This window comes from Panulirus ornatus, chromosome 5 (assembly GCF_036320965.1).
Source record: "Panulirus ornatus isolate Po-2019 chromosome 5, ASM3632096v1, whole genome shotgun sequence".
In the NCBI taxonomy this organism is placed as follows: domain Eukaryota; kingdom Metazoa; phylum Arthropoda; class Malacostraca; order Decapoda; family Palinuridae; genus Panulirus; species Panulirus ornatus.
The window spans coordinates 9,763,262-9,776,471 of NC_092228.1; the positions used below are offsets into that span (position 1 = coordinate 9,763,262).

General features: G+C 45.1%; 1 protein-coding gene across 1 annotated transcript in view; it reads right to left on the minus strand.

Moving 5' to 3' along the window:
• LOC139748253 (uncharacterized) overlaps positions 1 to 13,210 on the minus strand; it is a 30,818-nt gene that overhangs the window by 2,785 nt on the left and 14,823 nt on the right. The window contains exons 3-8 of the mRNA XM_071661174.1: positions 12,475 to 12,796; positions 8,921 to 10,604; positions 7,752 to 7,880; positions 7,274 to 7,415; positions 6,605 to 6,714; positions 1 to 5,617 (exon numbers count right to left, since the gene is read on the minus strand). The exon at positions 1 to 5,617 is cut by the window's left edge and continues 2,785 nt beyond it. Of these exons, the coding sequence (XP_071517275.1) occupies positions 5,487 to 5,617; positions 6,605 to 6,714; positions 7,274 to 7,415; positions 7,752 to 7,880; positions 8,921 to 10,604; positions 12,475 to 12,796 (2,518 nt within the window). The 3' untranslated portion in view covers positions 1 to 5,486. The remainder of the gene's footprint in view (positions 5,618 to 6,604; positions 6,715 to 7,273; positions 7,416 to 7,751; positions 7,881 to 8,920; positions 10,605 to 12,474; positions 12,797 to 13,210) is intronic.

The window sequence follows — 13,210 nt, forward strand, 5'->3', positions numbered from 1 at the left end:
ATACTTGTTATTTTCTGGATATTGTTTTTTTCGAATGTGATCCGATATATGATAAATAGTGAATATGAAGATTGGGACCATGGTAGGTTCAGGAAAAAAAAGATATATGATAATGCCAGTCTCTCGATATTTTTTTTTTTATTATTATTATCTTGTGTACATAATAGATGTAAGGGTTGCCACCTGAGTTTTTGCTTGCCATAAAGATATGTGGGGTGGAAGGTCCGTGTGTATTAACGTTATCTGTGGTTTATTACCGTAATTTTTTTTTTTTCGCGCCAGCGAAACATGGTTGAAATTTTAAGTCCGTATGGTTAGCGAAACGTTGTTCGAAGCCCATATGTGTATGCAAGTACTAAGTACATCCATTTAGGGTTTGCCTTGTAGATCCAAAACAATTCAATGGAAGTCAGTTTGTTCATTCCGTTCATAATACAGTGTGTCAGCCTGTTAGAAATTAGGACAGTCATTCTCGGTGGAGGCGTTAACTACGCGCCGGTGTTGTTATTAAAAGGGTGGCCTCTTTCCGGTGACTATTGACTATCATAATCAGGTGTGTGAAGGTGATATGCTTCGTACGGTCAGATATTCCATTATAACGCACTATTATCCTCAGTCGAGCCGATGACAAGCTAACGGTCACTTACCTAAACTCTGTATAGCGCAATCGATTTTGGAACTCGTTTCGAAGTGTGGACATGATTTCTTCGGCTGATGGTTGAGTGACCCAAGTATTTCCGTCGCCTTTGCAAATGATCCGGTCACCGCAGTGCCGTGGGTGGGTCCCGACCGACGTCGACCCAGTTGGAATCACTACGATGACCGTGTGGGTCATAATATACGTATATAAGGATATGAGCGTCTTGGAATTAACTCCGACGCCTGAAGGTGTTCAGAATTCTTCGGCCGGTGTTTGTTGTATGTTGACCCTGACGTCCTTAATCCTTAAACCCTGGCAGTTGATAGGACTAATTGCTAATTGACCAGCCAACCTATCCCCAGCTTACGGTTGACTAGCGATGACTAGTGACACGTGCATTATAGACGGAAGACTTCTTACATTTCAAGTGAGTCAACAGAGATAAGGTCTGGCTGGACCACGACCCACGGGCAGGCTAGGCTAATGGCACAACTCCCCCCCAAAAGAACTTCAGTTTCTCTGAGGTGATCAACTGCGATAGATATGTCGTTCAAGAAGATACTGTAAATCATCATCATCAGCGGAACTGCATAACTACATCGCAAGCATGAATTTATTTACTTAGTACGGGTTCTTAAAGAGACTTGCTGTTGAGGGATTAGATAAACATGTCCGCAACTTCCTGTTCTTCCTAGTTTGATGATGAGCGGAGATAATATATAATTTACATACAAGAGATATAGAACTAATGATAATAGGCAGTGATGTAACATAATTAAATGACATTAAATTCACTATCAAATTAATATCTACATACACATGTATCCTTACCATGTGGGGAGCGTTACACACACACAAAAAAAAAAGAAAATAGTTTTGATTATAAGATAATAAGTGTTACATGATACATATATATATATATAAGGAACCCTGTCGTTCATAAAGGCTAATAATCTCAAATATATTCATTGCTATACAGTTCATAAAAAGAAGAAAGCTTCAGTGTAAACACACTTAACTATGAAGTTAGCCTCAGCATTTGGTTGGACGGAAATCATATCCAAACACATGAGAGGAAGATTGTTTTAATCTTTTGAGGACGACGTTTATGACCCTTGGGGTAAGTAAGGTGGCTGTGGCCTTTGAAATCTAATGGCCAAGGTCCAAAGGCCATGATATCTTACCCATAGCTCATACCATCGTTCTCATGAAGGGCCGAACCATCTTTAAAACACACTAGGGTCGCACCGCCATATGCTTATGGAGTTAAAAACACGCCTAAATGATTCAGTAAAGCCAAGAATCATGATCATGAAACGAAAGTCTTTGCTATTATTCTCCTCGTGGCATCTTTTACACCTATTATCATCGCGTCATCCATCAGTTAGAACCTTATGTCTGTCGTGCTAACTTACGTTAACCCAGCTCGCGTCACTAACGTGCGGCGGTGGCTTCCTCCTCACACCAGTTTAACCTAGGCTTCCTCGCGCTAGTTTACCCCCAGGCTTCCTCAGACCAGCTTAATGTAGGCTTCCTCACACAACTTTCGCCAAGGCTTCCTCACACAATTTCAACTAGGCTTCTCACACAACTTTCAGCTAGGCTTCCTCACACAATTTCAACTAGGCTTTCTCACACAATTTCAGCTAGGCTTCCTCACACAATTTCAGCTAGGCTTCCTCACACAATTTCAACTAGGCTTTCTCACACAATTTCAGCTAGGCTTCCTCACACAATTTCAGCTAGGCTTCCTCACCCCAGTTTAACATGTTTATTTGTTCACGATTATAGGTTTTTTTGTGTACGTCACCTGTTCTCGAATGTGCTACTTGTGTAATTTTCATAGTGCATCTGTGGGTCAGTGATCCGTATTATTCTAGTTTTAATTTTTCCAAGGATGTGTCTCGCTTAATTAACTCAATGGTATTTTTTTTTACTTCATTTTTAAGAATTTTATTTTATACCTAGTATGATTATTGATGATGCAAGAAATTCTTCCTGCTTTTATTTGGTTTGCGATGTTCCTTTGCACGACGTTAGAATTTATTCTGCCTTTTCTTTCGCTCTTTTTTACCGGTAACCCTTAACCTTTGGTGACGATTTTATTTTGGAAAGTGATGAATAGTAGAGGCGAGAATTGTCTTAATTGAACACATTCATTCATTAACGAGTGGTACATTTAATATTTCGCATAGTCTTATTCACCTTAGCTTCGGTCACTCTATAACTGCTGGAAGTGTTAGTGTTCAACTCAAGTTCCCAGTGTATTACCGTTCGGTTACTATTTTCTGTTTACGTTCCAAATTTGAATGTTTGAGAAAACGTCTCAGCGGGTCGTCTTTTTCTAGGTTTTTTATAAATATGTTCTGCTGAAAGTACGTGTTCTTGTCTCACCTTACAGTATTTAATTGCCAGTTTACAGTTCCAGGTCACGTTCGCTCATGCCTGTAAAGAGGGATGTACATTTATGCTTTCCGTCTGCTGAAGTCAGACTTATTAATTAATACGTTGTCCTTAAACCCTTTGAAGCACACGGCGTTACGGCCCTTGGCTGTGATAACCTGGCCTTTGATCTAACACTCTAAGGTCAGGTCAAAGCCGCCAGGCTATCGTATGCCAGGGATCGCACCGTCATGCTTGTAAAGGTCGTACCGCCGTGGCCAAAGAGGGTTAATGGCTCGTTCATGGTGCCCGGGCCGTCCATCCGGGCCGTTAGTGGCAGAACATTCTACGAACGGGTTCCCCCGTTGTGGCCCGCGAGGACCCAAGAGGTGCCACTAAATTATCTATCTAAGAATCGACAGGGTTTACAAGGATCGACTAGTGATCTACAGTGTCACTTTAGAATGGGGATACTCTCTAATGTAGTTCCTCCCTCTTGTTTGCACTATATACTATACAGGTTTGAGACTGAAATCTACGTACGTGGACAGAGACTCACGCACTAGCCACGCCAAGCCGTGGCGCCTGTTAACTAGAGTATTGGAACCAGGTCGCGGGTAACTCTAACTGTAGTACGGAGAAAGGAACGAAGACTTTACTCTAAGGCAACGTCTACTACTTGACCACAAAATGTGCTGTGAGTATCGTATACTAACTAAACCTTTCCCTCGTTCCCCAGGAAAGCGATGCGCAATCTTTTGTCACGCTTTGTTCCGAGAAGGAAGAACATTATGACATAGGAATAAGTCCATCACAGCGTGAATTAAAAGTATGATATGGCTCCTGTCAAATGAGAAGATTCGTGTACAAAACTAGACATTTATAATGGGCCTAACGACCAGCTTAGTCTAAAGAGACAGCGTGATTAATGATAGAAAAGAAAAAAAGAGTTCAGAAAACACAACCATCCGGTGCACATGTCAAATAGCTGACAATGATAATGGCAATACAAGGATATGATTACGTCATTTCTCACTTCAAACAGTAACTCAAAAGAGTGTCGCGTGATATCACAACCAGTGTACATTATCCCCTCACATGGACTTCATCAAGAGTAATGAACGTGAGTCGGTGGTGCACTCTAAATTACAAGGAACAGCTAAAAGGTGCCTCTCTGACACACAGCTCGGGGAAAAAAAAATTATGCTTCTCTCTAAGGTCACTGACTGACACATCATCACCCAAGGGGGTGAGTTGAGTGTGGTGCGGACGAGTGTCTCCACTGAACTGTGTTGCACTGACTGGGTTCTAGAGTATATATATATATAACATTGGTCGGACGGCGGTGCACATCTCTAAAGAGGGTACCGTACTGCTAATATCACTAGTGAGGGGAGGGGAAAATAGCTGAGAGGGAGAGGGAGGGAGGCGGCATCTGCTACGGCGCCGCCTCTTCTCGTCTGCTTGCCGTAGGATCACGTGACGATGCTGGTCCCTACAGTTGATTCATCCTTCTTTTCCAGTTCCTCTCACGATGTGAGCGGGACGGCAAAACAGTAAGGAACAGTAGCAGCTGCTCTAAGTTGTTGATGTGTTACTTGAATGCATCTTTATTATATATATATATATATATATATATATATATATATATATATATATATATATATATATATATATATATATATATATATGTCTACACCTGTGTTTCTCTACCCTTACTAAGGGACAAACATTGCGAGAGCAGTGTTCATTATGTCTTGTACTCTAATTGCCTAAGATTAACAAGGGGCGGAGTTATGTTCACTAGATGCTCTCTCCCCGCCCCCCTAACAAGACTAGACCGAATTCCTAAGTATCTAAGATTTAAGAAAAAAAAATGGGGGGGGGGGGGGGGTCGGAGTTAGTGAACTCTTAATCTAGTCTGTAGTTCAACTCTAACTCGAGAATAGATGAAAGATGCGATGTCGGAAGCCAACTATACAAGAGAGATTATACATCGGTGCAGCTGGCTGGCTGCAGGAACATTGATGTAATGCACTGTTGGAGGTGGATATAATAAGAGAGCTAAAAGGGGCGGAGATTACTATACCCGTGTTACATGTTCTCTACAAAATGGGTGGATCAAAGTCTAACTGCACGTCAAATATTTATCCTATACATCATAGATTTTTTTTTTTTGAAATATAGTGAAAATGTTGAATAATCTCAGATTATTTATTGCTTGTGCGCTACAGCCTTATATGATAGGCAAGTTCAACATGAGGACAGTATAAGGTGCTCGGAAAATAAATCTCTCCCCCCATCCGTATTACAGTAATTGGAGCTTATTTTTTTTTGCCTACGTAACGCAGAGTGGGTGGAGCCTGAGGGTTACCATCGGTCGCGCATTGATCACCATATCAACTGTGGGCGGGGCAAGGTCACGGCAGGAAACCCCCCTCCGCCCTTGGGCTCGCAATTTTGCTTACGTAATGCAGAGTGGGTGGAGCTTGAAGTTACCGTCAGGCACGTACTGGTCGAGGCAAGCGTGGTGGGCGGGGCGAGAACACGGCAGGAACTTGCCAGCCTCGTATTCTTCCCAGCCCGAACTGCGCCCTGAAGACCCAGTGGTAAAGTACACCATTAGCTTACTTACTCGTGCGTTACACCCTTGAGTACGAAGTCACGACCCGAACGCATCATCAAGTTATCAACTTTGGGTATAATGGCCTGGCCTTCGACCTTACGTATGAGGACGTCCGCCAGGCCACATTATGCACAGTGGTCGAACTCTCCTGCTTTCTGAAAGGGTCTTGTGCCCAAAGGTCGTTCCATCGTACTCTAAGGATCATATTAACAAAATGTCATTGTACAGATGAAGTTAGTGAGGTGAAGTGATAAATATCGATAAATGTAAACAAAGTATATATATATATATATATATATATATATATATATATATATATATATATATATATATATATATATATATATATATATATATCTTTTTTTTCTTTCAAACTATTCGCCATTTCCCGCATTAGCGAGGTAGCGTTAAGAACAGAGGACTGGGCCTTGAGGGAATACCCTCACCTGGCCCAGTTCTCTGTTCCTTCTTTTGGAAAATTAAAAAAAAACGAGAGGGGAGGATTTCCAGCCCCCCGCTCCCTCCCCTTTTAGTCGCCTTCTACGACACGCAGGGAATACGTGGGAAGTATTCTTTCTCCCCTATCCCCAGGGATATATATATATATATATATATATATATATATATATATATATATATATATATATATATATATATATATATATATATAAGAAAACGCATAGATTTTATGATCTACAAAAACACTGGATATTAGCGAAAATATAGACTACTGTGATTAAAGACAAAGCTATCAGTGATGTTTGATGATTGATAAGTTTAAACCTGATGAATATATACCATCTTTATTGCCACATATTCACGCTCATGCATACTAACCGATTCCTTTCGCACATACGCATAATACCCGCGTACTGTACCGATGTGCGAAATACGCACCCAACAAAGACAACACCGAACTGCCTCAACATTTTATTTTTTTCCTTCACACACGTTACCTGTGTCCAGCCAGTGCTGGGCGTGGCGGAACACCTCCAGGCCGTAGCGGTTTCTGACGTACTGACCGGGGCTGGTCGGCGCCGCCAACCACGACCCGTCGAACTCAACCCTACAGGGAGAGAGAGGGAGGGTTAATATTACTCAGATCAGATGTTACACGGAAGGCTTCTTCCTGGCTGATAGAATGGGAGGTACTACATTCAAGTCAGGAACTATGGTTGCATCGGTCGGATGTGATCATGAGTAATTGTTACATGATTGGAAACGTTTGGTATACACATGAATGATTAGAGACGTTTGGTATACACATGAATGATTAGAAACGTTTGTTATACACATGGTTGTAAACGCTTTGTATACACATTAAGGATTAGAAACGTTTGGTATACACATGATTGGAAACGTTTGGTATACACATGAATGGAAACGTTTGATATACACATGATTGACTGGAAACGTTTGATATACAGATGATTGGAAGCGTTTGGTATACAGATGATTGGAAACGTTTGGTATACACATGATTGGAAACGTTTGGTATACACATGATTGGAAACGTTTGGTATACACATGATTGGAAACGTTTGGTATATACATGACCTGGTCGTTACCTTAGCCCGCGCGGGGGGGGAGGGAGGGAATAGCGAACAAGTGTGAGAGGAACGTACTTGGTGAGAGGGCGGCCTGCGAGAATGTTGTCCTCCGAGTCCATGGCGTGCTGACTCCACAGCTCTGCCCTCCACTGGCTGCTGGAGAGAGAGCCCTGCCCGCCCGCCCACTTCCCGTCCACGCAGCACCACCGGTTGTCCTCTGCAGCGAGGGTGAGAAGGGAGAAGAACTTCAGATTCGGAGAGCTCGTGTGCTATCGACGCGACATCCCTTCGCTTAACGACCCTGGGTTTTTTTTTTTTAAGGGGGTGGGTCAACGAAGGGAGTTCGATGTCGCAGTACAGTCAATTTGGCTGATTCTTGTCATTCCCTCACTCTCTTGAGCACGACGGAACAACCCACTCTTTTAGTACGACGTTGAGACATCTGAGTGATGGCTTGACCGCTGAACCGACCTGGTCAAGAGGCCGGACCACCATATCCAAGGGTCGTCCCGTCGTGCTCGAGGGAGTCACAGGTCGCGCTCTCGGTACTTACTAAGGCGGAGAGAGTAGCCAGCGCGGTCGAACACGTCCCTGAGCTCCTCGAGGGCGGTGAAGTTTTTGGTGTGGAAGGTGACGTCGGCGTCGCGCTCCCAGGGCATCACGCCGCCCACCTTCACCGCTCCTGCCGAAGGAGAGTCGTAGCACCTGAAGCAGGTAGTTGGGGGTGAGGAGTGACTGTAGTAACTGCATAACTATGAAGACTGTGTGAGGGAGGACTTCCCACGGTCTTCCCCTAGGAGGGTTCCTTGAAATTGAAATCTTACGTGTGTAACACCTTGAGCACGACGATATGACCCATAGGTATTATGACCTAGCCTTTGACCTTGGTCAAAGGCTAAGGGTCATTTCTTACGTGCTGAAGGGTCATACCGTTGTCCAGAAGAACTGAGATATTAGATTAACCTGTTATATACTCTTCCTGGAATAAGTATTCGTCTGCAAGTTAGAAGTTTGTGTGTATGTCCATGATTACTTACTTTCAATTGACTAAATGAATAACTCCCTTTCTCTTTCATTCGTCTACTTCCTTCAGATGTACACCCTCTCTATTCTTCCCATCTCATCCCACCCCTAGTCGCCGCCTCCCTCACAACTCTTCATTCTCTTTCCCATCTCATTCTCCTTCTTCCTCTCCATTCCCTCATTCATTCCCATCCTCCCCTCCATTCCGTCATTCATCCCCATCCTTCCCTCCCATCGCATTCACCCCCTTCCTCTCCATTCCTCTCATTCATCCTCATCCTCCCCTCCCATCTTATTCATCCCTATCATTCCCTCCCATCTCAATCATCCCCTGTATCCCCTCCCATATCATTCATCCCCTGTATCCCCTCCCATATCATTCATCCCCTGTATCCCCTCCCATATCATTCATCCCCTGTATCCCCTCCCATCTCAATCATCCCCTGTATCCCCTCCCATATCATTCATCCCCTGTATCCCCTCCCATATCATTCATCCCCTGTATCCCCTCCCATATCATCCATCCCCATGTTTTGGAATACCTGCAGGCGATCACCCAACCGTTGCTAATTATGACGGGTAACTTTTTTTTCTTCTAGTGAGGAACTGGACTTATAGTATTCTCTTTAAACAGGAAAAATGAAAGTACAAAGGATGAAGCGAAAAGATATATATATATATATATATATATGTACTCACCGAGCAGTGTTCCCTCCTGCAGCTCACACAGCAGACCATGAGCCGCACAGGTGTCCATCGTGAAACGGACCAGGTTGGCCAGCTCCTGACGACAACAGGGTGGAAGCGCGAGCCCGATGTCCCCACAGTTGGCGCTGACCTCACTGCAGGAGAAGGTTACTCGGACGCCGCCAGCTGCTTGCACGGAGTATACTTTATGACGACGGGCGAGGCTCAGCAAACTGGCTCGTGGGGGCGCCTCCAAGTCGCTGTTGATTTCGAATAATGCCTTGGGGTAAACCGCCGCCAACATGTGGTGGGAGTGCGACGCCCTTAGGAACAGGTCCAGCTGGATTACCTCTCTGGGTAGCTCATTATCCCAGCCGAGGTGTCGCAAGGCTGCGGTCACAGCCAGGAATGGCCCCACCAGAGACTGACACAGCAAACACTCGCCGGCGGTGCCTAGGCGTCCGTGCCACCAGTTGACCTCGTAGTGGGCGTAGCTGGAGGTAAGGCAACCCGTGTGCCAGTGACCTGAGGGCGCCTGTAGTCCACCGCTTACCGCCCACACTCCCAGGTGCTCTGCCGCCCACACGAGACGCTCTAATCTTGCCATCTGCGTGAGCGAGGTCAAACCTGTTGTGATGAACACATACGGCGTAGTGACATGGTTGAGGACCTGGGTGCTGGCGACACCGATGGTTGTATTTCCCCCCACACCGTGGACGACAAGACGGAGTCTCTGTTTTGATGGTTGTGACGAGGGCGAGGCCGTTATCAGGTGGACTGTTATTCCTGGGTACGTACGACCCAGGCTGGCCAGGAGTCCATCAATATTGTGCTCCCCATCCATCACCACCACCGACACGGTCCTCTGCACGTTGCCTACACCAAGAGTCGAGGGCCAGTCACGTGCCCTGGCTTTTTCGCTTCTCGTTTTTCCTTTTCCCAGATCCCCCGCTACCCCTCTACTTCTTTCTTGATCAACAGCAGCTGTCTTCCAGGTCCCCTCCGCCTCATGCTTCGATAAGTTATCTTTATTGGCTTTTCCAGACTGTGGCCCGTGCCTCCACGGATCTGCAGTTACGTTAACACTTAACTGACGGCCGAACTCCCCAGACAGTGTTTTTCGATTAATTTTTTTGTCCAGACTTTTGGATGTTGTCTCATGGCTGGTCACCTGATGCATTTTTCTGGTTGTAGTTCTTTCGCTATCAGGGTCACGGTCGCCGCGAGGCGGAGTCATACGGCGCTGACTGGGAAGGTCGAAGTAGACACTGTGAGTGTGTCCGAGACGGGAACGAGCCAAGTCGTCTTGTGTCGTCTTGGGTCTAACTTGATCGTGACTGGATGTCACCGGGGACGTCCTCTGCGCCGCTTCGTCCGACGGCTTCGCCACCACGACGGGATAGACGCGACGGAGATTTTCCCGGCGAACGTCAACTGTAGACGTCTTGTGATGGTGTTGAGAACTACCGAGATCCTTCTTCCCCGCATTAAGAACCTTCGTCTTCTGGTGATCAGGAGACGGAGGGTTGGCAGCGTCCTTGTTGGCCGTGTCGTCATGGTGGTGTCTGGGTTGCGTGAGGCGGGGTTTGTGCAGGTAAGGGTTGAGGCGAGGGGAGAAGTGCGTGGTGAGGGTATTTTGGAGATGGGCGACCCTTTCCCCAAGGCTAGCCACCTCCTCGTGCACGTCGCCAGCCACCTGACGCGAGAGACCCGTGCAACATTACCATCACAACTAACATGTAGCATCATCGTAGTCCTATTGTTTATCTGGATTCTGATACTCAACCAAATGATAAACACATCCTTTTGTCGCGGTTCATACTACTGCTACTACCACTACTGCTACTACTGCTACTACTACTACTACTACTACTACTACTACTACTACTACTACTACTAAAGCTGCTGCTACTACAGCCGCTGCCAAGCCGTTGTCACGTTTAAAGTCCCAACTCGAGATTGCACTGTCCCTTTACATCTGGTCGACATTCGTGTACCATAAGGATGTCTCCGTTGTCTTAACCTACAGCAAAATCATTTTCAAGTCTTCCGGATTTCAGTGGCTGTAACTATGATAAACACAAGGGCTCCTGTAATGCAGTGTCGTAATCTGGTTATCATATCGCAGGAGTTGCGATTCCATGGGGAGGTACGACATGCTCGCAACGCTCATGCTGTCCTAGTCTTCTGACCTCACTTGAAAGAGCCGTATGCAAATCAGGAAAAGTATTTTATGTTTGTAAAAATTGTAACCGAATGTTTGTGATGGATGTCAAAAGCAAAACAAAAAAAAAAGCGTTCTCTCTGAGGAAAACACAGAATAAACGTTAAGCACAGCTACAGGGCGAATAGATTCAAGAAATCGCGTCAACATCAGTCGATTGCGTACATCAGCGCAGACATTTCTGCAGATATGCCTGAGTCGGGCGGTGCGGTACTGTTCTTGGACTTCAAAACCAAGGTCCCCTCTCCCTCCCATGCACATTCCCTTCCAAATTAGCATCATTCACCGTATGCCTGATGGACTTCTTTCACCGGGAGCTTTCTGACTTCTCGCTCTTCTTTCAGAATGAATACTCTCAAGAAATATATCCATAAACCCAAACTGCAACGAATGGTGTTGAATTGTCTGTCTTAGTCACATGTGGTGTTACGAAAGGGATTAATCCCAGTAATTCAGCGGCTACTTGCTACAAGATAGCATCAGTCTTTTCAAACCAACAACATTTCATTTCCATTTCTAGTGTCTGAAAATTTAAGATACGAAAAAAGTCGTGTTCTAACGAACTTCGTATTTATTTTTTCTCCCCCAGTCTCCCCGCCGGTAACGGTGCGTCTGTTTAAGCTTAGTTCGGAGGTGAAATCCACAAACATGTTTACATCAGTAAACTTGTCTTCTTCCTTTGTTGCGGGTTATGCCCGTGCACGTATCCCAGGGCACAACCCTTATCATCGTTACCTTCATAGACAACCTGACTGACATCATCCAGTAAGACGAAAGACAATGTAGGTTTTGGTCCTAAGTCATATTAAATGTTCTCTTTTTATCCTCATTCGCCCATATATATATATATATATATATATATATATATATATATATATATATATATATATATATATATATATATATATGGTGATACGATCTTGGCGAATTCTATAGGGATCGTAGCGCCCAATCGTTCAGAATTTACAGATTCAGAAACACGATCCCTTTAGAATTGAATTCTCCGAGATCGTATCACCACAGTCCAATCAGTCAACGTGAAAATTTCTCACTAAATTCTTCGTGCCAGCAGCGGTCGGTCAGTCATACGCCCCGTGATCCCATTAAAAGTACGTGAAAACTTAGGAGTTAGATGAGTTCGGCAGGGAGCTTGCAATCCTAGCGTAGGACGCTTCAGCCGTACAAGCATTTATGCAGTCACAACCTAGCGCAACCAAGCGACCATGCGACTCGATACGCGGGCAACTGTAGGCAGAGACAACCGCCATGTACTATAGTTATTCTAGACGTGTCATATAGTTTAATCAGCGGACTAGGGTACTGACGTAGAGCTACCACTGACCTGTTGTGCCTTCTTGAGTCTGACCCTGAGAGCAGTGAAGGTGGTGTGGAGTGTGTAGTAGTAGAAGGCACCTACGCCGCCCACCTCTGGCGCTGCTGCGGCGCTCAATTTGTCCCTTTTCTCCTGACCGACACCCACAGCCCAGGCCAGCCGCGCCCCCCAGCTTGTGTCCCCCTCCACCGGGACATTATCCTCGAAGCTGCCGTCCTCCCCTTCCCCCTCCAGGCAAGCCTTGCCCACGCCCCAGCACAGCTCACACGGGTCGGTCTCTCTGGGTGGCGGTGTGTGGACGGCGGCAGCCACATGGGCGGCGTGGTACTCCCTACCAAGAAAGGCAAGTCGTGAGTAGTGAGGCCACCACCCTTGGAAGCTTCCCAGGAGCTGCTTACACCAATGCAGCTCCTCTCACAGTAACAAGCTGAAGTTTTAAAAAGTTGCTTGGACGTACGTAAATATATTGTTTTTAATTTTATTTTGATGTTATCTCTCGTTTAACTATACAAAACGAAATGTAAAAGGTAGTAATTACTCTAAACAACATGAAACGTATTACACATTAATTATTGCATTTCATAAGAAACTGCACCTTGCAAAAATTGAGAATATGAAATGCATTGCATAATTGCTCTAAGTTTTAAGAGAGTTTCAAAGAGGGGAAAAGTAACCAAGGTTGAAACAGTAGGGGAAGGTACCCAAAGTTTATAGTATAAGGGGAGAGAGTAACCAGGATTTTTGA